The sequence below is a fragment of the Oryzias melastigma genome, linkage group LG13, assembly GCF_002922805.2.
Source record: "Oryzias melastigma strain HK-1 linkage group LG13, ASM292280v2, whole genome shotgun sequence".
Taxonomy (NCBI): Eukaryota; Metazoa; Chordata; class Actinopteri; order Beloniformes; family Adrianichthyidae; genus Oryzias; species Oryzias melastigma.
Genome location: NC_050524.1, coordinates 21,242,510 through 21,265,976, shown reverse-complemented (window position 1 = coordinate 21,265,976; position 23,467 = coordinate 21,242,510). Strand labels below are relative to the sequence as shown.

Below are 23,467 nucleotides of genomic sequence, written 5' to 3'. Positions count from 1 at the left end.
GTATAAAAAAAAAAAAAGGGTTCACCGGCAAACTATTCGTACAAGTTTGGGAAAACAATTGTTCAAAATCTCCTTTTTTTGCGGAATATTCATGATATCTTGAGGTCTTTTCTTTCTAACTACAGATTAAAGCCCAAGGCCTTTTTGGTTAGACTTGTGTTTGATTCATTTGATTTGTTTGTCTCCTCTTCAACCAGGGGTGATCTACACCACCGACATGTTAGACCGTGAAACCAAGGACTCTTATTGGCTCACGGTGTATGCCAGTGACCGTGGCGTGGTTCCTCAATTCACGACCATCGACGTATTCGTCCAAGTGGAGGATGTCAACGACAATGCACCGCTGACATCAGAGCCGCTTTACCGACCGTCCGTGCTCGAGAACTCTCCGCCAGACGTGTCTGTAATCCAGATCCAGGCCCAGGACCCTGACACCTCCCCCTCCACCTCTATTCACTGGCTCAGCTACCACATCGTCAGTGGAAATCCTCAGCATTTCTTCAACATGGACCCCCACACTGGTGAGAACCAACATACAAATCATCTGACAAACTTTCTGAACCTTCCTGAAACCTGAACGTCCGAGCACCAGCTAATGTCTGCTGTGTTCTGCTTCAGGTCTGATCACCACAACCTCCCATAAACTGGACCGTGAGCTACAATCAGAGCATGTTCTGGAGGTAACATTTCGGTTTGCAAAAATCGTTTTTTTTCCATCAAAGGTCCCCAACTTTTAAACATGGTGCTGTTTTTGAAATGGAGTATGACAGTAGCTAGCTGGTCTCCAAATCTTAACCCCATAGAAAATCTTTGGAGGGAGTTGAAAGTCTGTCTTAGCAACAGCCCCAAAACATTACCGCTCTAGAGGAGATCTGCATGGAGGAATGGACCAAAATATCAGCAACAGTTTGTGAAAACCTCATTAAGGCTTACAGAAAATGTTTGAGGTCAACAAAGGGTATATAACAAAGTATTGAGATAAACTTTTTCTATTGACCCATTACCTATTTTCCACCATAGTTTGTAAATAAATTCTTTAAAAATCAGTCAATGCGATTTTTTTGATTTTTTTTTTTTTTTTGTAAATAAAATCCTATAAAAATGTTTAATCAAAATCAAAGAACACTCAAAGATGGCTGCTTCATTCTGTCTGCACAGGTTGTTATCTCAGACGGTGGTCCCAGCCCAAGGCAGAGTAGTGTGCTGGTGATGGTTCAGGTTCTCGATGAAAATGACAACAAGCCCACGTTTCACGAGAAGGTCTACAAGGTCAAACTTCCAGAGAGGGAGCGCAGAAAGAAGGCGGAGCCTATCTACCGCGTGTTTGCGTATGATCTGGACGAGGGGCCCAACAGTGACATCTCCTACAGCATTGTTGATGGAAACGAGGACGGGAAGTTTGTCATCGACCCAAAGACGGGAACAGTACTGTCCCGCAAGGCCTGCCCCGCTGGTGGCTACGACATCTTGACGGTAAGAGACGATCAGTACGGCAGAAGCTTTGGGACAAAAAAGGTTTTTTTTGGCTCGACCCAAAATTCTATTTCGGTTTACTGTCTTAAAAATATTTACATTTTGTTTGAAGTTATCACAAATTTACCAGGTGAACCGTTTCAGGTTAGACCATTTGTAGATACAAATGAATAAATAAATCAAAATTTTAACACCTGTATGTGATGTGTTGATGGATTACACACAGTAGTGGGAATGCAATATCATTAAGTACTCGAATACAAAACAAAATATGTATCCTTAAGTGTATTTTGTTACATTATTCCTTCTGAATATTGTATTCCTAAAAAAATCAATTACTTTCTCATTGAAGAAAAATATGTTAGAGCAATCACATTTAATCAGAGAAACATGTCAAATGACTAGTTTTTAATTCCATACTCTCCCTTTAGAAGTATTATTATTATTTTTTAAGGGACTTGTAATAGGATCATCCTATCATTAGAATTATCACTATACAGTATTGAAACCTGGAAAAACCTTTGGGAAAATTGTTTTTTAAATTCAAAATGTTTTGACAAAAAGGAAAAAAGTGTCAAATAAAAAGTGTTGTTTTACTTCACAAAAATTAACATAAACCTGGATTATTTCTGGTTTTTATGCACAGCCCTACTTAAAAAGTTGTCATTTTTTAATTGAAACACGAGTCTATTAACATGAATAATCTTTCATTTATTGCCCAAATTAACTTAAGGATGTTTAAATTTCATATAAAAGTCTCCAGATAAAATCAGAAAATAGATTTTTTCTGCTGCTGAGCTCTGATTCAGAATGTGATGTATATGTTTGGCTGAGTAACAGGATTTATGGTTCTATTGTGGTGTTCTAAATACACTTAATCATAATTTATATTCTGCTTGCGTCTTCCCCGCCGTGGTTTGGCTGGTCAGTACAGAAGTCTCCGCATTTGTCTCCAGATTAGAGCGACAGACAACGGCCGTCCTCAGAAGTCCTCCTCTGCTCGTCTGCACATCGAGTGGATCCCTCAGCCTCCCGCGTCCACTCAGCCGCTGGTCTTCAGCGAATCCTTCTATAACTTCACCGTCATGGAGAACGACAGGGTGGCAGAAATAGTGGGCGTGGTGTCTCTGCAGTGGAACTTGGCTCCTGTGTGGTTTGACATCAGAGGTAACGTCTCTCTTATAACTTAGGGGTGCTGGGGGTTTATAGTCCATAAAGCAGAAGTCATGTGACTGTTCGCCGCTTTAAGGATCTTTAACTGCTTTTCATAATAAAAAAAGCTATGATTTTTTTACAATCATTAAGCTTTTTTTCAAATTCTCTCAAGATTTACAATGTCTGTGTAAAAATAATTTAAAACAGCAAATATTATAAAAACAGGCATGGAGATAAATATAGTCAATCCAGAAAAATACATGAAAGCAGGAATTAGAGCTTCTTTGCCTTTCGGCTGCTCCCTTTAGGAGCGAATAATTCTGATAAAACAGGATTTAAATATTTTGTCTTAAATGAAGAATCACTTAGTACAGCAGAAACTATAAAGGCAGAACCACAGCGTCTGATCAGTTTAGACCTACCAAAAATAATCCTCAGTATAAAATAGATAAAATCAGATAATAAAGCTTAAGAACAAGAGGATAAACCCACTTCTATTAAAGCAGCATGAGAAGAAGAGAAGAGTACTTAGAGTCAGAGAAGATGAGCTTTTATCCCCGTCCGCCACGCGCACAGGGATAAAAGCGTACATTAGTTATCGTAGTTTCTGTGCCAGTGTGGTCAGAAACAGGAAGCTTTCTGCTTTGGTAAAGCGCGCCGGGTCTCCTGGTCTCAGACGGGTCGTTTGGCACGTCCACCGTCCTTCGCTGTGGTTGGTCGGCTGTGCTGCACCCACCCGCCAGCAGCTGAGTTTCTGTGTGCTGTCGAATCTGTTTGCTGTCTGAACAACTGTCCAGTACTCGTACCCCAGTTTCTGGTTCTGGCAGAACCGCCTTAGTTAGCCTCCAGTCTTTTCCAAGACGATCTCTTCTCTACATCCTCAGCTGAGCATTGATTTAGAATCGTTCACCTGCTTTTCTTTCAGTCCATATATGTACTCATGCATAGACCTGTAAGGGAAAGACAGAAAAGCAACCGAAATGATCATCAACCCTAAACTGCAGGACACAAATCACATTGTTATGCAGGATCGCGTGTGTTTGTGTCTTCTATTGATGAAAATTACACCTTAGAAACCTCATTTTGTCTTTACTTTTGTTGTTTTTGTCCAAATTCATGTTTGTGCGGTGATCCAAAACATCTACGTGTGACAAGAATGCAAACGAGAAATCACCCAGGGGGTTTTTTCACACCACTGTGTGTGCAAGAGTGTGTGCTTACAAGTGCACACGTTGTGCGTGTATGCATGTGGGTCTTTTTGCTTACATGTGTGTGGATGCAAACGTGTGGTCATGTTTGTGTATTTGTTTTTCTTGTGTCTTTGTGTGTGTGCAGACTGGTGGTGTATGTGTGTGCTTATGTTTGCATGTGCACCTATGTGTGTGTGTGTGTTCATGTTTGGTTGTGTGTGTGTGTTGTGTATGTTTGTGCCGACATGTGCACCCATGTTTGTGCAAGCAGTGGTTTTGATTTGTGTGTGTGTGCTTTTTTCTTTTGCTTACATGTGTGTGAATGTGTGGTTGTGTTAGTGTGTTTTTTGCGTTTGTGAGCATGTGTACGTCTGTGTGTGTGCAGGCATGTGTGTGAGGATGTCTAATGGTTTTGTGTGTGTTTGTGCTTACATGAACACCCATTTATAAACTACATTTACAGTTGTGTTTATGTGTTTTTGTGCTTAAATGTGTTGTTTAGCAGCTGTTCATTTTTGTCAGTGTGTGCTTCTCATTCAGTCTGACGCCTTCATAGAAAAGCATGACTTTTTTCCTCACACTTCCACTGTTCACTGAAACATTTTCTTCTTTTTCTTCATTTGTGTCTGTCTTTACTGTTGTGGGTTTTTTTTCATTTAATCTTTTTTCCTTATTTAATTGTAAGTCCTATTGGGCAAACCTGCCCCGGAGTCTAGGGGGGAAATACAAAATTTAACCTGTATTTATTTATTTTTATTTATTTATTTTTTATTTGATTTTACCAGGAAATTGCACTGAGATTAGATCTCTTTTTTAAGGAGGATAATGACAAAAACTGGACACAATTAAGAATAAAAGGAACACAGTTTATTAATTCAACAAAAACCTGTGTCCTGCAAAGAAAGAGCAAAATGAAATAATTAGTGTGCTGGTTCAAACAAAGGGAATTGGAACCTTGGCCAAATGTAAAATAAGTCAGGGAGACTGCTGGTCTAGCTGTGTCGACCGTCGGAGTCAGCAGATCCCTGCTAAAAGCTGCCTAACCAAAACTAACGAAAGAAAACAAATTAACAAAGCCCACAAATCAAGACTACCAAGATCCAACCCCAAAGTAAAATAACAAAACCCAGCAGAGCAAGACTGCTGAGGACAAAGAAGGGAAAAACAAAAAAACAACTGTTTTTATGGATCATTAAAATATGTTTGATTTAATTGAAACAATTACTACCATTTTGTTAACTACTTTGGCAAAAACTGAAGAAAACAAGTCAAAACAGTCAAAATTCCCCCAAACTTTATATAAAACAGTTGTATTATTAGGTACCATCATTGCCCAAAAAAAAAATCACCTTTGACAGACTAACATGCAACAAATCTGATAGAAAGTTGTTTAAACTTAAAATGTTTTGATTCATGCTTGTTGTTTGTTTGCACTGGATCAAGCACTGACTGTAAATAGAGAACTGGACAGAGCGAGTGAGTCAGCACTCAGAGAAAACGACTTACTTCCAGTTGAAACCAAATGAAGTCAATTTTGTCGCCATTTTTCTACGATACGACGTCGCCATGTTGGAACCAAACATCCTCTCCAATCATAGTGATTGGACCGTGTTGTTCTTAGTCTACATTTCTATGGCAACCACCCTCTCCAATCAGTAGAGAGGATGTTAGAAGGCCACACCCCTTCCACTGAAAGTGGAGTCAGGAGAATCTGTTAAATGCTTCAAACTGTCAACTCGAGGCCACCTTCTATTACCTTTATAACTTAAATAACTTGAGGTACAGCAAAAAATATATATAAAAAAAATTAGGATTATCAAGAACATCTTATAAAGATGTATTAGAGCAAAAATGGCTTTCCTGACAAATAGAATAAGTTAGTAGTAGCTGTTTAATTCTCATTAAACACTATGGGATTTTGACTTTATGGGGCCAGTGGCTACTTCCTGTTTGGAACGTCAGGCGGGAGGGGTCACTCAGTCCAGTTCTCTATTTACAGTGAATGGGAAAAACACAGAAAAAACTGACAAAAAAATAACTGTTAGTTCACTATATTCCCTCAGATGTTCTGCTTTCCTCCTCTGAGCCTCTCAGTCTCACTGTCTTTAATGTTTCTCCTCGATGCTTCACTCATGGAAGGTTCCAGGTCTTTCCGTGAGATGTTCTGTATTCTGCAGAGCTCTTCTTGTGTCAGCAACTGTTCCTCTGAAGGTATCTTGTTTCCAGCTCCTCTCACCTCTCATATCCTGCTGTTTCCGTGTTGTTCCTTTGTTTGTTCTTTTTCCATTCACGCTGCTGTCACATGCTTCTAAAGGATGACTGCTTGTTGCACAGTACAAAGGATACTGAGTGGGGGTGTATGTGTGAACTGTTGAGTGGATCAGGTAATTATATCAAAGCATTTAACTGAATCACAGCAAAGGTTAACTGCTGTAATGAGGATTTATTAAGACTTTGCAATCAAATCTTCTCATCTCTGCCAATGGTTACAATCTGAGACGAGCCCATCGGAAAACCTGCTTTTAGCAGCATCTTTAAACCCATCTGTCAGGAAATCCTCTTACCCAGCTTTAGGTGTGTTCAAATCCCCTTTAACAGAGCCTGAAATGGTTTCTGGCTGCTTAAAAATGAGCATGGTTATGCAAAAAAGAGAGACATTAAAGGACTGACAGAACCAAGACCCAGTGGATTGATCCCACACTTAAAATAGACGACAAAATCTCAATCAATCAATGAAAAAAAGATCAAAGGAAAAAAATTAATTGAAATAATTCTTGAAATCATAACAATAGAGAACCCAACACCTAATAAATAAAGACATGTCTTATAAATCAAACCAAAAATGCCTGGAGACAGGAAAAAAAATCTAACTAAAAAGTATATTTATGATAGTGCTAACTTACAAAGAAGGGAAATGTAAAAATAAAATCATCCACTGTTTTTTGTAAAATAAAAAAAGACAATCTTAAATTCTATTGAATTACAAGAATAACAATGATTTCTGGAACAGATCAAATAAAAGCACAAAAATATATTTATAAGAAACATTTTATACAGTTATACAAAGGGCTTAACAGACTTAAAATAATTAAAAAGGAAATTATGAAACACTCAGAGTTCCCTTGACTCTACGCCCCCAAACCCAATATAATTAAATATAAAATGAAGCATAAATATAACTCAAAAAATAAACACCAGTAGAAGCCAAAGTGGAAACTTGGCCTCAGCTGAACTGATCGTGTATTTATTTGTTGAGACGTGAGCAAATCTTTGGCCTGAATGTTTCCACCATGGATAGAACAAATGCACACATTTACAGAACTGACCCAAAAAAAATGAACCTGAGCCTCAATTTTACCTCATGATGCACAAATCAGAGGAGGTGTTCACTTTAATTCAATGGACTAATGCAGATTAATATGAGAAAGTAAAAACGAAAGCAAATCTGTGCGTTTTTATGCAGAAAATCATGTTTTTGAAACATTCTCAGCACCAAAGACAATCTGCCCTATAATGAATTTCTCTGTGATTCTAACAGGAGTTGAGCTGACATATATTTTCATGTGGAACAACCATCTTTTGTCTGTAAGAAGATAACACAAAATTACATTTAGAGACATTTCCAGGAATGTAAAGATGCAGTTTCACAGAATTTATGTAGAAAAAGATGTATCACTTTTATACACGTTATTGGGGAAAAAAAACAAATTTTAAATTAATTTTAGATTTATTTTAATAAATGTAATTTTTTTTTATAAAAACAACCCATAAAGACAAGCTGAAAAAAATCTTTAATGACAAAAATATTTGTTTTTCATTTTTGCAGAATGCAATTATAGAAATATTCAGATTGACTTTAAGTTTAGGGTTTAAATGCAAAAAAAAAAATGTTATTTTAAAAGAAAAATTACTACATTACTATAAGTAGTCTGCTTTCTGATTAAAGCTTCTGGAGCAGATGTTTGATTGTGCATGTTGTGAAGTTGTGGAGCTGATATGTTGTTTGGAATTTGTGGATATTTTTGGTTAAAATATCCAAAACAAGTGTTTTGCTTCATTTTAGTTGGATTACATCATCAGGGTTTGGCTGCATCATTGTTGTGTTTTCTGTCATTTCTTGCTGCTGATCTCATTTACTCACTGACATTGAACTATGCATACAAAATAAGAGTTCTGTTTGGTGTAATAGATTGGTTTAAACTACCTACCTTAGTGATTTTGTTCAATTAATCCCCATTTCAGTTAAACTGGCTTGTTAGTGTTCTGTTCATCTGCCTTCCTCTTCCTCATCTCTGAAATTCATGGTTTTGAACAGGTGGAAACAGCAACAGCGTGTTTGATGTGGACAAGGCAGTGGGAACCATCCTGATCGCCAAACCTCTGGATGCTGAACAACGTTCCTTCTACAACCTCACTGTGATGGCCACCGATGGGACTCACACTGCATACGCACAGGTAAAACTTTTTCTAACCTTAAAATGCTTTTAGAAGACTAAATACCTGATGTTACCTTTACTGTCTTTACACCGAGTACGCTTTGTTATAAAAGCATACTCGGTGTGTCCAGCCCAAATAGGTTATGTGGGATCGCCAGGTACAGAGGGAGGATGGGGGCAATTCCAAATGGGCCATTTTCTCCATCATTGCAGCTGTTTTGAGTTGTGGTCAGTAGGTCTCTAGAAAATTAAAAGCTGGGGACAAGGGGATGAATCCGTCCATCACTTGAGCTGGAGTCACAGAGGCCGTTTTGGGTGGTGTTAGTCTTTTCAAGAAGGAGGACTTAAGAGTGTAGTTTGAAGGATCACAGCCCCTATGGGAACGTCTACTTCAGGGTTCTGGATAGTATTTGATTGAAAGTCAAACCTCTGATTCTGGAGGAACTGTGGCGTTGTCTTCGTGGACCGATGAATCAGCGCTACACCCTCAGGATTTACATGTGTGTATTTTTAGATTTGCAGAAGGCATTTATTCATGTCCCTCATGGTGTTGCAAAGGGGTTGCTCTGGGAGTGTGGTGTTTGCTGCCCTTAGTTCTTGTTCCCAGTGTCTGTTGGACTCCTCCAGTGGTACCCTTTGTCACCATTGTGTTTATAATTCAACTTGCTTGTATGAGAATTCATACCTCCAAGTCTGAGGTCATTGTTCTTGCCTGTAAAAACATGCTCTTTTTGGGTAGGCTGGGTGCTACTGCCTCAAGAGATAGAGTTCCTGTTTTTGGGGGTTCTAGTTCATGAATGATAGAAAGATGGAGACTAATACAGATATTGCCTACACTAAAAAGTTTTTGCATTGTGGTGAAGAAGAAGCTAGGCCCAAAGGCAACGTTTACAATTAATAAATTAATCTGTGTTTCCGGCCTCTCATCTGGTCATGAGTTTTGGATTGTCTGAAAGGACAAGATTCTGGATACAAATAGAAGGAAAGAGGTTCCTTGACAGGGTGCTGTGGCTCTCCTTCTGGGACATTCCCAGAGGTCAGATAAGACCTGGGACACGTTGGAAATGGCTTAGATTCAATTCGGCTTAGGGCCTGAGAGAGGGAGGTCATCTGTGCCTTGACTGCTGCCCCCGCCCCATGCATGGCTCTGGGGATGCAAAAATTTAAGTTGAATAGCTTCTAGCAGGGTCAATGGTGTAGGTTGTTTTGTATTACTATATTGCAGCTGTGCAGTGGAGAACAGACTGCAAACTTGCTTTGTTTCATATTGATTTTGTTTTGTATATTTGTGTGGTGTGTTCTAATAACTTATAAGGAATATAACTGCTAGGGACATTGAACTGATTAGGCAATTTACCATCTTTGCAAAAAAAAAAAGGCATCAGTTTCAGCCAATGACAGAATGGAAGATTAGAGTTTTGTAATTAAAAAGTTGTGTTCCACTTTTCTAAATCTTTAGTGGGTCATTTTATGATCCTATTAAGTAAAACTATGAGTGATCGCATCGTACTGTTTTTTATCTTCTAGGTTCACATCCTTGTTCTGGACAACAATGACAATGATCCCGTCTTCTCCCAACAAGCCTATGAGGTCACAATCTCTGAAGATACACCCACTGACACTGAAGTTCTGCAGATACTGGCCTCAGATCGCGACGAGCACAATGAGCTCACCTATTCTCTTCAAAGCTCCATCGACCCCAACAGTATGCGTCTGTTCCGCATCCACCCCACTCTGGGTACCATCTTCACTGCTCAGAGACTGGACCATGAGGCCTGTGCCCAGCATATTCTCACTGTCCTTGTAAGACAAACTTTTGATCAGATATACTTGTGTTTGAGAGGGTAGTATGGAGAATTTTCTTTGGCTTTAGTAACAAATGTTGAAGTTTGAAGGCTCCATGTACTGTTTTTACTGCTTTACAACTCTTTAGATAGCTCAAATGTTACAACCGGAATTTGTTTTAGATAATAGATTTACACATACAATTCCTTCTGTACTCCAACTTCGAACAAATCTATACATTTCCTGGTAGTTTCTTCAGAAATCAGTAAACTTTACAACTAGTATGCAAGGGAAGTTTGATGGAAATATGAGTCTAAATACCAAATATTCTTTAAATTTGTCAGAAAATTCAATAGTGTCAACAAAATTGCAATTTTAATTGAGGTCCCAATCCTAGGTGGCATAAAAAGAAACATAAGGACCACTAAAGAACTGTTTTTAACTTTGACATCCTCTACAACATCCTATCATGGGGCTGTTTTCTTAAGGATAAACTCAGATTCCTGTCACAATATCTACTAGCTAAGCATGAAAGAATTTGGTAAAACAACCAAAAGTATTTTGCAAAACTTAAAGAGACAATGAAGAATTTAGGTGCAAAGTAGACTCAAATTGATTTGAAATGTTTCTTTTAAAGAAAAATTCTTCAAAAAAATATTCAGATATACCCTGTGACAGACTGGGAAGCAGTCCAGGGTATAGTCCGCCTTAACCCATCAATATCCGGGACAGTCTCTGGCAGCTCCATGAGATTGAATTTGATTCTGCAGGTTCGGAAGATTGATGTATAGATGGAACATTTAAATGTCAGTTATGTAAGAAGGGGAAAATTCCCTTTGTTATACAGTATAATAGATTTTCAATTGATTTGACAATTGAAAAGAGGCCAAACGGCTGCTTCAACCAACCAAGATTTAGTTCAAGTTTGCAGCCAAAGTAGAAAATTCCTTCCAGGATAGAAAATAGTTACAATTTAATCTCACTTCTGAGGTTAAATGTCAAATATTATTGAGTCAAGAAAGTGATTAAGGAGGGGATAATGCCACACAAAGTGTTCATTATCAGAAATGTATGGACTTCACGGAAGTCATGGTAACGGCCACAGAGCCGTGCTGAACTTTCACTGCAGAGGCAAAGGAAAGTGGTATGCTAAACATCATGATGAGGTAAACAAAGCATCAGATCAGTTGCTATTGTTACTAACTGCTGTTTACCCAGCGCAATGATCATCACTTTTTAATGAACACCCTCCAGCCAATCAGAATTAAGTATTCACCCAGACCATGGTATAAACATTAATAATCAAGATAATTTTCAAGCTTAATGTTAAAATGAATACTCTTCAGTTTTTCATATCGCAATTTACTAATCAGTGATTGACACATAGCTCGTGTCACAACTTTTCTCAGCCTCATAATTATGGAAATGATCTCAAAAGCTATTAAATGAAAAAAAAAAGAAAAACACTCACCAAAATGTAAATACTATTGTAAAAAAAATTCCCTCTGTGGCTAAAATGATCAAGACAGTTTCATTTATTTTGTTTTTACAGGTGAAAGACCAGGACTTTCCTTACAGGAAGAACCTAGCCCGTGTTCTAATAGAAGTGGAGGACATAAATGATCATGTACCCATTTTTACCAGTGCTCTGTATGAAGGCTCAGTCTATGAGTCAGCAGCAGAAGGCTCAGCAGTAGTTCAGGTCACTGCCCTGGACAAGGACAAAGGCAAAAACGCTGAGTTACGCTATTCCATTGAGGCAGGTAAGCACAACTGAAAGCTACATTTTTTCTAATACAAATTTTAAGACAAACATTCATTTTTCCACTACATTGAAAATGCTATTTTGACATTTTTTCAATCTCACCAACAGGGAACACTGGAAACACATTCCGCATTGAGCCTGTCTTGGGTATCATCAGTGTTGCACATAACTTGGACTTGACCAATATAGGCCACTATGTTGTGACTGTCAGAGTTACCGACAGTGGTGTCCCTCCATTGTCCACAAACACAGTAGTGCGTATTGCAGTCACTCTATCTGACAACGCCGGTCCAAAGTTTCCTCAACCAGAGTACCAGACAGAGGTCTCAGAGAATGCCCTGGTTGGAACGTCCATCACCACTGTCAGCGCTTTTAGTCAGTCCACGCTTATTTACGACATCAAGCAGGGCAATGCTGAACACGTTTTTCAGATAAATCAGTATAGTGGAGTCATCACTAATCAGAAGCCTCTTGACTATGAGACCACAGAGTCTTACACCTTGATAGTTCAAGCTGTAAATATGGCTGGTATGGCATCCAATGCTACTTTATTAATACAGATACTGGATGAAAATGATAATCCTCCAGTGTTCCTGCAGCATCACTACTATGGCAGCATCAGTGAAGTGGCACCAGTCAAAAGTGTGGTCCTAAACTTGCATGGCTTACCTCTTGTGATCAGAGCCACTGATCCTGACTACAACCAAAACGCTTTGCTGGTCTATGAGATTGTTGAGGACACCGCAAAGAAAGTCTTCACAGTGGACTCTGGGACGGGATCCATTAGAACCATTGCTAATCTAGATCATGAAACATTCCCCATCTTCAACTTCCATGTTCAAGTGAGGGACAGTGGCAGGCCGCAACTGACAGCAGACAGTCCAACTGAGGTCACCATACAAGTGATTGACTCAAATGATTCACCACCTCACTTCACCCAAAGTGCCTATGAAGCCGTGCTACTTCTCCCCACCTATGTTGGGGTTGAAGCTTTGCAAGTGTCAGCCATAGACCCTGACAAGGATGTAGCCACAGAGCTCACTTTCTCTCTGGTGGATGGATCACTGGAACATTTTGACATCAATCCTACCAGTGGAATTATTGTCGTCAAAAACATCAACTTCTCCAAAGAGTTTTTTCGTTTCACTGTCAAAGTTTCTGATGGAAAATTCTCCAGTTCTGCTTTGGTTACTTTATTGGTTCAAGAAGCCCTTGACTCTGGCCTCAGTTTCACTCACAGCATTTACTACTCCTCTATTAAAGAAAATCTACCAAATATCACTAAAGTTGCTGTTGTCAGTGCTGTGGGGAACCAACTCAATGAGCCATTAAAGTACAGCCTGCTAAATGCTGGTACACGTTTTAGAATTCGTCCAACCTCTGGGGTCATTCAAACCACAGGAATACCTTTTGACCGTGAAGAACAAGAGTTTTATGAACTGATAGCAGAAGCAAGAAGGGAACATGATCATCGGCATGTGGCTAGAGTTGTAGTAAAAGTTCAAGTTGAAGACATAAATGACAATTTTCCTGTTTTTGTTGGACTTCCGTACTACGCAGTTGTTCAAGTGGATGCTGAACAAGGATCACATATATTCACCGTCATTGCAGTGGATGGGGACAAAGGTGTTAATGGAGAAGTGACTTATCATCTAAAGTATGACCATGATCACTTTGAGATTAACCAGAAGACTGGAATAATCAGCCTTAAAAAGTCTTTTGAATCAGATTTGTCTAATGCAGAGTACCAGATTGTGATATATGCCAAAGATGGGGGAGATAAACCTCTCTCATCTACAATAGAGTTTCCTATCACTGTGGTCAACAAAGCTATGCCTGTATTTGACAAATCATTTTATTCTGTTTATGTGAATGAGGATGTGGAAGTTTATACGCCAATCATCAGCATTAATTCAACCAGTCCTGAAGGTCAGAAGATCATATACACTATAGTTGATGGTGATCCATTTCTTCAGTTTGATGTAGGGTTTGACACAGGAGTCATCAGTGTCATCCACTGTCTGGACTATGAAGAAACATCATCGTACCATCTTACTGTTAGAGCCACAGACTACTTGACTGGTGCCCATGCTGAGGTTGATGTAGGTGTCTTTGTTCAGGACATAAACGATAACCCTCCTGTATTTCAGAGGACGTCTTACAGTGTTATTCTATCAGAAACAGCCATGATTGGTACTCCTGTTCTTCAAGTTGTTGCCACTGACCAAGATTCAGAAAAGAACAATATCATTCGTTATCAGATATTTTCTCAACTGCACAACAGCACAGACTACTTTCACATAGATAGTAGCAGTGGATTAATTCTGACAGCTCGGATGCTTGACCATGAACTAGCCCATAATTATTATTTTATCGTGAGAGCCACTGATAACGGTTATCCAGCACTAAGTAGTGAAGTAATGGTGACCGTTACATTGAATGACATGAATGACAATGCACCAGTTTTCAACCAGCTGCTCTATGAGGCTTATGTGAGTGAGTTAGCACCCAGGGGTCACTTTATAACTTGTGTCCAAGCTTCTGATGCTGACAGTTCAGATTTTGATAAGTTGGAGTATAGTATTTTGTCAGGAAATGAGAGAATGCATTTTGTGTTAGAAAAAAGTACGGGAATCATTGCTTTGTCGACCCATCGAAAGCAGAGAATGGACGCAAGCTATAACCTCAATGTTTCAGTCTCCGATGGGGTCTTCACAAGTACTGCTCAGGTTCATATTAAAGTGTTGGGAGCCAACCTGCACAGTCCAGTGTTTGAACGGAGTGTGTACGAGGCAGAATTGAGAGAGAATGCTGCTGTAGGAACTACAGTGATTCAGGTAAGAGCTCTTGAAATTGGATATGCAAATATTACATTTCATTGAAAATCTTGAGAGAAACCCTAATTAAGGGGAAGTATATAACAACTCCCCCTCCTCCTTTTATTATTTTTTTTTCCAGGTAAAGGCAGCTGACGCAGACCAGGAACCATTTGGCCACATTACTTATTCCTTTGCTAATGATGTTGGGAGTGACCAGTTTAGTATCGATTCAAATGGGTATATCTGCACAGTGGAAAAGCTTGATCGGGAGGATGCAGCAAACAGCGACATTCTTCTTACTGTGGCAGCTCAAGATTTGGGTGGACGTGTGTCTTATTGCACAGTGCAGATTACTATTTTAGATGACAATGACAATCCCCCTTGCTTTGTTGCCACAGAATACCAAGCGTCTCTAAAGCATGATGTGACTAAAGGGTTTTTGGTGACACAGATACAGGCTCATGATCCAGATGATGGCAGCAATGCAAAGGTGACATATTCACTATACAGTGAAGCTCATGTCCCTGTCGTGGACATTTTGGAAATAGATCCGGACAATGGTTGGATGGTGACCAAAGGCAGCTTCAGCCACTTAAGGAACTCTGTGCTATCGTTTTTTGTTAAAGCTGTTGATGGAGGAATTCCAGCTCGACATTCTCTAGTTCCTGTCTACATCCATGTTCTCTCTTCTGAGGCTTTCATTCCCTTTTTCAGTCAGCAGCATTACTCGTTCAACATACCAGAGAACACACCCATTGGTTCAGTCATAGGAACAGTTCGCCTTAGCATTCCTTCTGAATATTCTTCACTGACTGCTACCTTTGCCACAGCCAACGGAGAAAGTGGTGAAAACAATCGAGAGATGGTCTTTTTGGTGGAGAAAGACACAGGAGTGATAAAACTTGATAAAGCCTTGGACCATGAAGCAATTAAAGAGTTTTACTTCAAAGTCACTGCCACAGTAAAGCAGGCAAAGCTGGATTCTATGACTTCTGCAGATGTTAAAGTCACTGTTCTGGACATTAATGACAACAGACCAGCTTTTGAGACAAACTCTTATGTTGCCACTGTTATGGAAGGAACTGCGGTTGGAACCAAAGTCATTCGAGTTCAAGCATCAGACCCAGACTCTGGAGCCAACGGCCAAGTGACATACAGACTTGGATCATTAATTAAATCAAAAGGGAATTCCGAGCCATTATCTGACACATTTAACATCGACGGTAACAGTGGTTGGATCTTCATAAGAACGGACCTCGACCACGAGACCAGTCCATTGTATACCTTCACAGTGGTGGCCTTAGATCATGGGGAGGTCCTGTCTCTTTCCAGTACCACTACAGTGACAGTCACAGTGTCGGATGTCAATGACAATGCCCCCATGTTCACGGAGACCCACTACTTTGGCACAGTTCGAGAAAGTGACCCTCCTGGTGAGGTGGTGGCTGTACTAAACACAAGGGATGAGGACAGCTCCGTTGTTAATCAACACATCAGCATCCACATCACTGGTAAGTATTCATGCAAATACCTACCTGTTGATACGCAAGATTTTAACAGTCAAGGACACTAATGTAGTGCATTTCTTTAAAACATGGATTATACCTCGACGTAAACATCCACAGAAAAGAAGCTAGTCTCACACCATCAGAAAGATTGTTCCAGATTCAAACTGGATAAAACTAAAATGCCACTTCACTGTATTAGTCCTCACTCTTTCCACCAGCAGAACATCTGTTCCTGTGCATGATGGTTCATATGAAACCAGCATTGCAAAGAGGCACTTTGGTATTTTTCCATGGATAGATTTACCCACATGAAGAATCTATTTTTCAAGTGACAATAGCTTGCTCAAGATAAATGTTTGAGTAGATCTATTTTAGGTTTGGTTTAGACCAAAAACCCTTGGCTGGCTTTGTCACTAAGATGGTCAGGTGAGGATGATTTTAAGATTTAATGTAACAAAGCAGTAAGGGGTCCAAAGTTACAAGTTAATTAAGACAAAGGGACATGAAAATACAAAGCTAACAATAAGGTACAAGATCAATGAAAGTCTATGCCATACATTTTCATGGTTATTGCTGAAGACCAACCAGAAAAGGGGGAGTTTTAATTTTTATTTAAACACTGGCTTGAAGTCTTTGGAATGAAGTTCATGCCAAACAGAATTCCGCAGGTGAAGAGCAAATCTGCTGAAGGTTCTCAACCTCATGATAGATAGCTGAGCAGATGGAGTGGAGAGAAAATAATTTGAGGATAATCTGAAAGAATGGAAGGGTAGATGGAGCTGAAGGAAACCATTAGGAGGGCTGAAGAAACCTTAAAATTAATTCTCGGATGGACTCTTTAGGACTGGAGCCATGTAATTGATGAAGGGACATGATTCAAGCAGCAGAGTTTTGAATACGTAATATTTCTGTCTAAGTTCTTGTCTAAGTCCATGATTATCCATAACTTTTAATCACTTGTAGGGTTCTAAGAAAAATACATCATACACAGATGTAAACAAACAGTGACTGGGTGACCACGGCACAGGCTTTGTGAATATACTTTAAATCTTTTGATTTTTAGAAAAAGCTAGTCTAAATTCTGGGGGGGCTAAATTCTGAGTCAAGTCACAAGTTAATGATGCTATAGTCCAAGTCAAGTCCCGAGTTACTACTTTTGAAGTCCAAGTCAAGACTAAAGTTGTCAAATTCATGACTCAGTCTGACTTGAGTCCTAGTCATGTGATTCAAGTCCACACCCATTGCTAAAGGTCACCGGGGACTCCGGCTTCCTCCCACCGTCCAAAAACATGCTTCATAGGTTCATTGGTGACTCTAAATTGCCCCTAGGTGTGGATGTGAGAGTGAATGTGTGTGTGATTGAGGCCCTGCGACAGACTGGCGACTTGTCCAGGGTGTACCCCGCCTTCGCCCATTAGTAGCCGGGTTAGGCTCTGGCACCCCCGCGACCCCGGAAGGGACAAAGCGGTCAAGAAGATGGATGGATGGATGGAAATCTTGGTTTCAGACTTCTCCAGAGTGTAGCTCGGATTCACCCAACAGTGGCCGGGATAGGCTACAGCCAACAGTGACCTCTTAAGGCAGGGGTAGGGAACCCTGGTCCTCGAGAGCCACCTTCCTGCATGTTTTCTAATATACCCTGCTCTGGCATGTTCTTATTGGCTGGACACACCTGAACCAGGTAATCAGTCATGAGTAGGGACTCAAACAATTACCTTGTTCAGGTGTGTCCAGCCAATAAGAACAAGCCAGAGCAGGGTATATTGGAAAACATGGAAGGTGGCTCTCGAGGACCAGGGTTCCCTACTCCTGTCTTAAGGTATAAAACAGGTTTAGAAGACGGATTGATCATTGTTTCAGTCTTGCTAGTGTTTGAGCTGGATAAAGTTGGGGACATTTCTGACACATTTCATTGTTTTGTCTTCTAAAGGGGCAAACCTTCTCAAAGATGAACACCAGAACCAATCCAGAGCTTTACATTCAATGTTTTAAGTTTAATTCTGGCAAAAGAAATCAAAAAGCTTTCTGAAGTTTGACATTTTTTGTCTCCTTCTTCCCTTGTTTTAAGTCCAATCTTTGCCTTTATTGATGTTGATCAAAAGGCAAACAAGTCCAAAATGTATCTCTTCGAATAGGAAATATAGTCATTTGATATGATCACATCTGTCCTGACCCTTTGTCTCACTGTGTCATACAGGTGGGAATGATCGTGGCGTGTTTGCGCTCCGTCTAGTTCAGGGGGAATGGAAGATGTATGTAAAGGGTCCACTTGATCGGGAGAAACGCAGCTTCTATTTAATCAACATCACTGCCACAGATGGACTTTTTGTTTCCCAAGCCAAAGTGGAGGTGACAGTGATGGATGCCAACGACAACAGTCCTGTTTGTGATCAGGTCAGTGGGTCAGCTGACTGATTTAACTGAATGCACTGAGTATATAGCAGCAAATTTCTCTTGGACTGATATTGATAGTGGCAAAAGTTTCTACTTTTCAGACACCTGTAAATGAGCTATTTTTGTGTGTTTGTTTGTGTTTCCAGGCTGTGTACACTGCCAGTATTCCAGAGGATCTTCCAGTGAACAGTTTGCTGCTAACTGTTGGAGCAACAGATGCAGATGTGGGAGTGAATGCTCAGATCCAATACTCCCTTCATGGTTCTCAGTCACAGGACTTCAGCATAGACCCAGACACTGGTATGGAAGCTAAGTTGAAGAGTTTGTGTGACAGATTAAATTATTATTGTTTGATTCCAAATGTTTCTTCATTACTTCTGCAGGTGAGATGAAATCTTCGGTGACCTTGGACCACGAGAAGACACCCAGTTACAGGCTGATTGTGCAGGCCACAGACGGTGGTGGGCAGTGGTGTAGTGCTGAGATCCAGCTGGTGGTGACGGATGTGAATGACAACCCCCCTATTTTTACTATGCCACAGTATACTGCCAATGTATACGAGAATACCATCCCCAAGGCACTGCTCACTCGCATTCAGGCCATAGACCCTGATGAAGGTATGAGATCCACTCATTTGAATGAGACAGCACAGGTTTTATTTCTAAGGCAGGGGGAGGGCTTTTCTAAGGGACAGTTTCCTGGCAAAAAACTATATTAAGTGAATGCATCTAGAATGACATCAAAATACAAAAGCAGTGTTGTAAAAAGTACAAAAAAACACAGCAATTAAGTAAAATGGACACTTTGCTAGAAAATGACTTAAGTAAAGTTAAAATTATCCTTTGGATATCTAAAGGATGGTTTTATTTTCCATGATAAGTATAGAATTAAATTGAATTGAATTGAATAGAATTAGAATTTTCCAAGTTATAAACTGACCAATCAGACGCCTAAGAAACAGTAGGTGGAGCCTCCTGGCCCCCACGTCCAACATTCAAAAATGTTTGATAAACAGCTTTTGCGTAGCCCATTTTCAAGAGGTAGGGGTGTGGACTTCCAACAAGCTCACTCCTGATGTATCATAGTGGTTGACAATAGAGATTTTTAATACTGAAACTTTATGAAATATAACAGATGCATCGTGTTGTCACTGAGAGAGAGGGTACAAACAGACCTATGTAAGCTATAATCAACACATTCAAATGAACTATAATGGCTATCTGGATTCTGTGTAATGGAACTGCTAAGCTACCATTACGTCAGCCAAGTAAAATCAATCAGTCAACCCATTCCGATCAATGGGGTGTAAATAATGCCTTCTCATCCCTGTACAGCCTGTTGTAGGCTACATCTTTTCCAAAATTTACATGGATTAAAATAAGTTGAAAAAAATAAACTATAATCATAGACTAAAGACAAATGTATAAAACATTTAAATGTGTGAAAATTTTATTGTATAAAAGAGAGACATGTATGAAAAAATGGGGAATTTATAAAAACAATTCTCTTCATGTTCATAGATCTTTGGTAGCTGAAAGGTTCAGGATAATTCACATTGATTTTTTTTTTATCTAAGAAGAAATAAATAAAATAAAAATCAGATACAAAACTTTTGTTTAGTTAGATGAAAAATTACTATTTTTTTTCTTTAAGTTTGACATCTTTAATCAAGGCTTAGCGATAAACTGATGTCTTTGTCTTGGATCTTACATAAAAATGTGAGGAGAAATGATTTTAAGACAGATGATAATTTAAGATACATGTTATGGATTCATGAGGATTTTGAAATGTTTTTTTTTTTTAACTATTACACTGCGTGGTTCTCCAGCAGGTCCAGGTCGGATGGTGATGTATTCACTGACAGACTCGGCAGGAGGCCTTTTCTCCATTGACCAGGTCTCCGGAGTCGTCATCCTGGAACACACTTTGGACCGTGAAGTTCAGCCAGTCTATCAGATAACAGTTTGTGCATCAGATCAGGGCTCCCCGCTGCCTCTTTACTCTCTGGTCAACGTGACAATAACGGTGCTAGACATCAATGACAATCCTCCCATATTTGAACATCGAGACCAACTGACGACAGTGCCAGAAGATGTGAGAGTCGGTACGGAGGTTCTGAGAGTGTACGCCACCAGCAAAGACATTGGGACGAACGCTGAGATCACCTACACTATACGATCGGGCAACGAGCACAGGAGGTTTCATGTCCATCCTCATTCAGGTGAGTCATGGGAGTGAAACTGTAAAGTTCAATGTCAGCTCGTTGAGCAAACGTCGAGATCAAACTCTGATTGGTTTTCTAGGTTGGCTCCAAGGTATCCCATACGTTCGTACCTTTAATGATTTCATTGACTGTCGATTTGAGATTTAATCTACTACAACAGCCAGATTTTATCTATGATTCCCGGTTGAAGGAAGACAGTTAAACAGATGTCTGTGCATAAAAGGCCCAAACAAAGTAAGGGCTGAAGATAAAAGTATGTGAGAGGAACAAAACCAGTCAGATTGTTTAGTGAACCAACAACCTAACTACATACAACAAAGGAAAGTACAGCAATTACATTACACTTATTTTCTGTACTGTGGAATCACATGAAAACAAAAACATCTTACTTTAAATGGATTCAAACTTCCTAGTTTGTAGTGAGGAATTCTCTCCGCTATTACTTCTGTCATATTCAACTCAAACTGTCTTTCCAACACGTTTAGCATCAGTCAGCATGTTTGGATTTCATTCTGCTCCTCAGGTAGTTTTGCTTTGGTTTTGTTTATGCATCGCTACCCATAAAGTTGGAATCATTTGAATAACTTTGTGTGGATTAAAGGTATTCTGCAATCATTTTCATCCAGTGTTTTGAGCAGCAGTGATACTTTAATCACCGTCTCACAGTCTGTTCTACCAAAACAAGCGATTAGTTCCAGTCATTTAACAGACACACACATGCCTCATTTTTGTCAGTATCTTGGGGTGTGTGTGTGTATAACGGAAGTCATAGCGCACAGCAGAAAGTGAGACAATGCAAGACTTTTTTTTTAAATTAAACTCCAGGGGTGTCTTAATTGCATCTTTGTGTTAATAGAAATTAGACATTCCTGGTCTCTTCAGAGGGCATTGCTGTTTTTTGTAAAATCAGAATCTGCTTCTGCTCTTTCTGTCAACTGCTGGAAGAAAATCTGCTGATCTGTCGTTGATTTTCCCTTTCATCAGCTGGACTCCTTACAGGAGACCTGGATAAGGGTCTTTCACCGTTTCTGTCTTCTGTTCCCTCTCAGGAGCCATCATAGTCGCTCAGCCTCTGGACTATGAGACCTGCAGGGACCACTTCCTGACAGTGGAGGCTCGTGACGGGGGCACGCCCCCCCTGAGTGCTGTTACAACAGTTAACATCAATCTGACAGACGTGAACGACAACGCGCCCACGTTTAGCCGTGACCTGTACACCGCACTGGTGTCAGAGGACGCTTTTGTCGGCGAGTTTGTTGTGCAGGTAGGTTCACCTGGAAGTTCTGAAAAAATCCCTTTTAGCTTCTGATCTTAAAGTGAAAAACAATTTTTAAAAAAGTGGATCACGCTTTTTTTTAAGTGTTGATGGCTGAACTGTTATGCACTTTTGCAAGGAATCCAGACCCCAGTGGTGCAGAAGGGTTTGTTGATGTCTGGCTTTTAAAAACCTTGCAGCTTTCTGATTCCTCTTATGTATTTCCAGATATTAGTTTTTTAATTACAACCAGACTAGTCTTTAACCCCTACAGACCACATGTTGACCATTTGCTACATGCCATTTAATGCAGGACTCCTCGTACTTTTGCATCACTTTTAACGGTAAAACACACAAAATAATTATTTTCAATATATTTTGAATAAATTCAGGTATTAAGGGGTTAAACCTGCTTTTTATAACACCAGCCTGACTGAGAAACCTATAACATTGGACGTGTTGGCTTCATTCAAATTTTTTTAATAATAACGTTCAAAAATTATGAATATCCAGAAAATATGTAGTTTTTTTTTTTTATTAGTAGTATTGGGATTCTATGCCTATCTAAATCTATGTCCATTATTACCACCAAGTGCAGCAGCAGGACCTGTACTGCCATCTGTCTTCAAGCAGTCACATTACAAAGCCAGACAGATAACGCTTTAAATACAAATGTCAAATTAGTTGCTTTTTCTGACTGTATTAAATTAAAAAATATATGAATGAACTAACCATAAACCAGAACACCTGTTATTTCATATATTTTAGATAGAATAAAATTAATTAAAATAATAGGGTTGGTGTAATGTAACATTAAGCTGTAAAGAAAGGGTTTACAATTTTTACAAAATTAGCTCCTAAAGTTTCTCATACAATTAACTGTAATATGCACGTTCTTTTAACTTTGTCTATAATTATCAAAGAATTTGAAGATCATAAACGTTTACATGAAATCAAGCATGTGCTTCCTTATGGACTCTGAAGATCACACTAGAGATGTTTGTTGACTGGAGGGCAAAGGGAATTTTTGGAGAAAAAAAATCTCACCTCTTTGTTATGTCCCGTCAACAGCTGGTGGCGGAGGACAGTGACAGTCACCTGAACGGAGCCGTTCTGTACTCCATAGTCAGTGGAGACCAAGGCAGCCAATTCTTCATTGATCCAATAAATGGTGTCATCAAAGTCAACAAGCCCCTGGATCGTGAGACAGTAAGAGCTTACACACTGCTCCTCAAAACCAAAATCTTCTGCTTAAAAACACATGGTGACGTTTGCTAATAGATCCGATTTTTAGTTTTAGCTACTTTTAGCTAATGTTTCAATAGAGAACCATCCTTCAGCCATTTTTAGTTTTAGCTAGTTTTAGCTAGTATTGGGGGCTGCACGGTGGCACAGTGGTTAGCGCTCTCGCCTCACAGCGAGAAGGCCCCGGTTCGAATCCCGGCTGGGACCTTTCTGTGTGG

At 39.6% G+C, this 23,467-nt stretch overlaps 1 protein-coding gene across 7 annotated transcripts in view; it reads left to right on the top strand.

Moving 5' to 3' along the window:
• fat3a (FAT atypical cadherin 3a) overlaps positions 1-23,467 on the top strand; it is a 69,072-nt gene that overhangs the window by 23,242 nt on the left and 22,363 nt on the right. For 3 of the 7 annotated variants that reach the window (XM_024277734.2, XM_024277730.2, XM_024277728.2), the window contains exons 3-18: positions 198-521; positions 619-680; positions 1,159-1,473; positions 2,430-2,640; positions 5,958-6,029; positions 8,134-8,273; positions 9,782-10,057; positions 11,592-11,802; positions 11,913-14,641; positions 14,763-16,134; positions 18,329-18,525; positions 18,672-18,825; positions 18,909-19,142; positions 20,354-20,746; positions 21,799-22,013; positions 23,076-23,213. In XM_024277734.2, coding sequence (XP_024133502.1) covers positions 198-521; positions 619-680; positions 1,159-1,473; positions 2,430-2,640; positions 5,958-6,029; positions 8,134-8,273; positions 9,782-10,057; positions 11,592-11,802; positions 11,913-14,641; positions 14,763-16,134; positions 18,329-18,525; positions 18,672-18,825; positions 18,909-19,142; positions 20,354-20,746; positions 21,799-22,013; positions 23,076-23,213 — 7,043 coding nt within the window. The remainder of the gene's footprint in view (positions 1-197; positions 522-618; positions 681-1,158; positions 1,474-2,429; positions 2,641-5,957; positions 6,030-8,133; positions 8,274-9,781; positions 10,058-11,591; positions 11,803-11,912; positions 14,642-14,762; positions 16,135-18,328; positions 18,526-18,671; positions 18,826-18,908; positions 19,143-20,353; positions 20,747-21,798; positions 22,014-23,075; positions 23,214-23,467) is intronic. The other 4 variants (XM_024277735.2, XM_024277732.2, XM_024277729.2 and 1 more) reach the window with 3 other exon arrangements.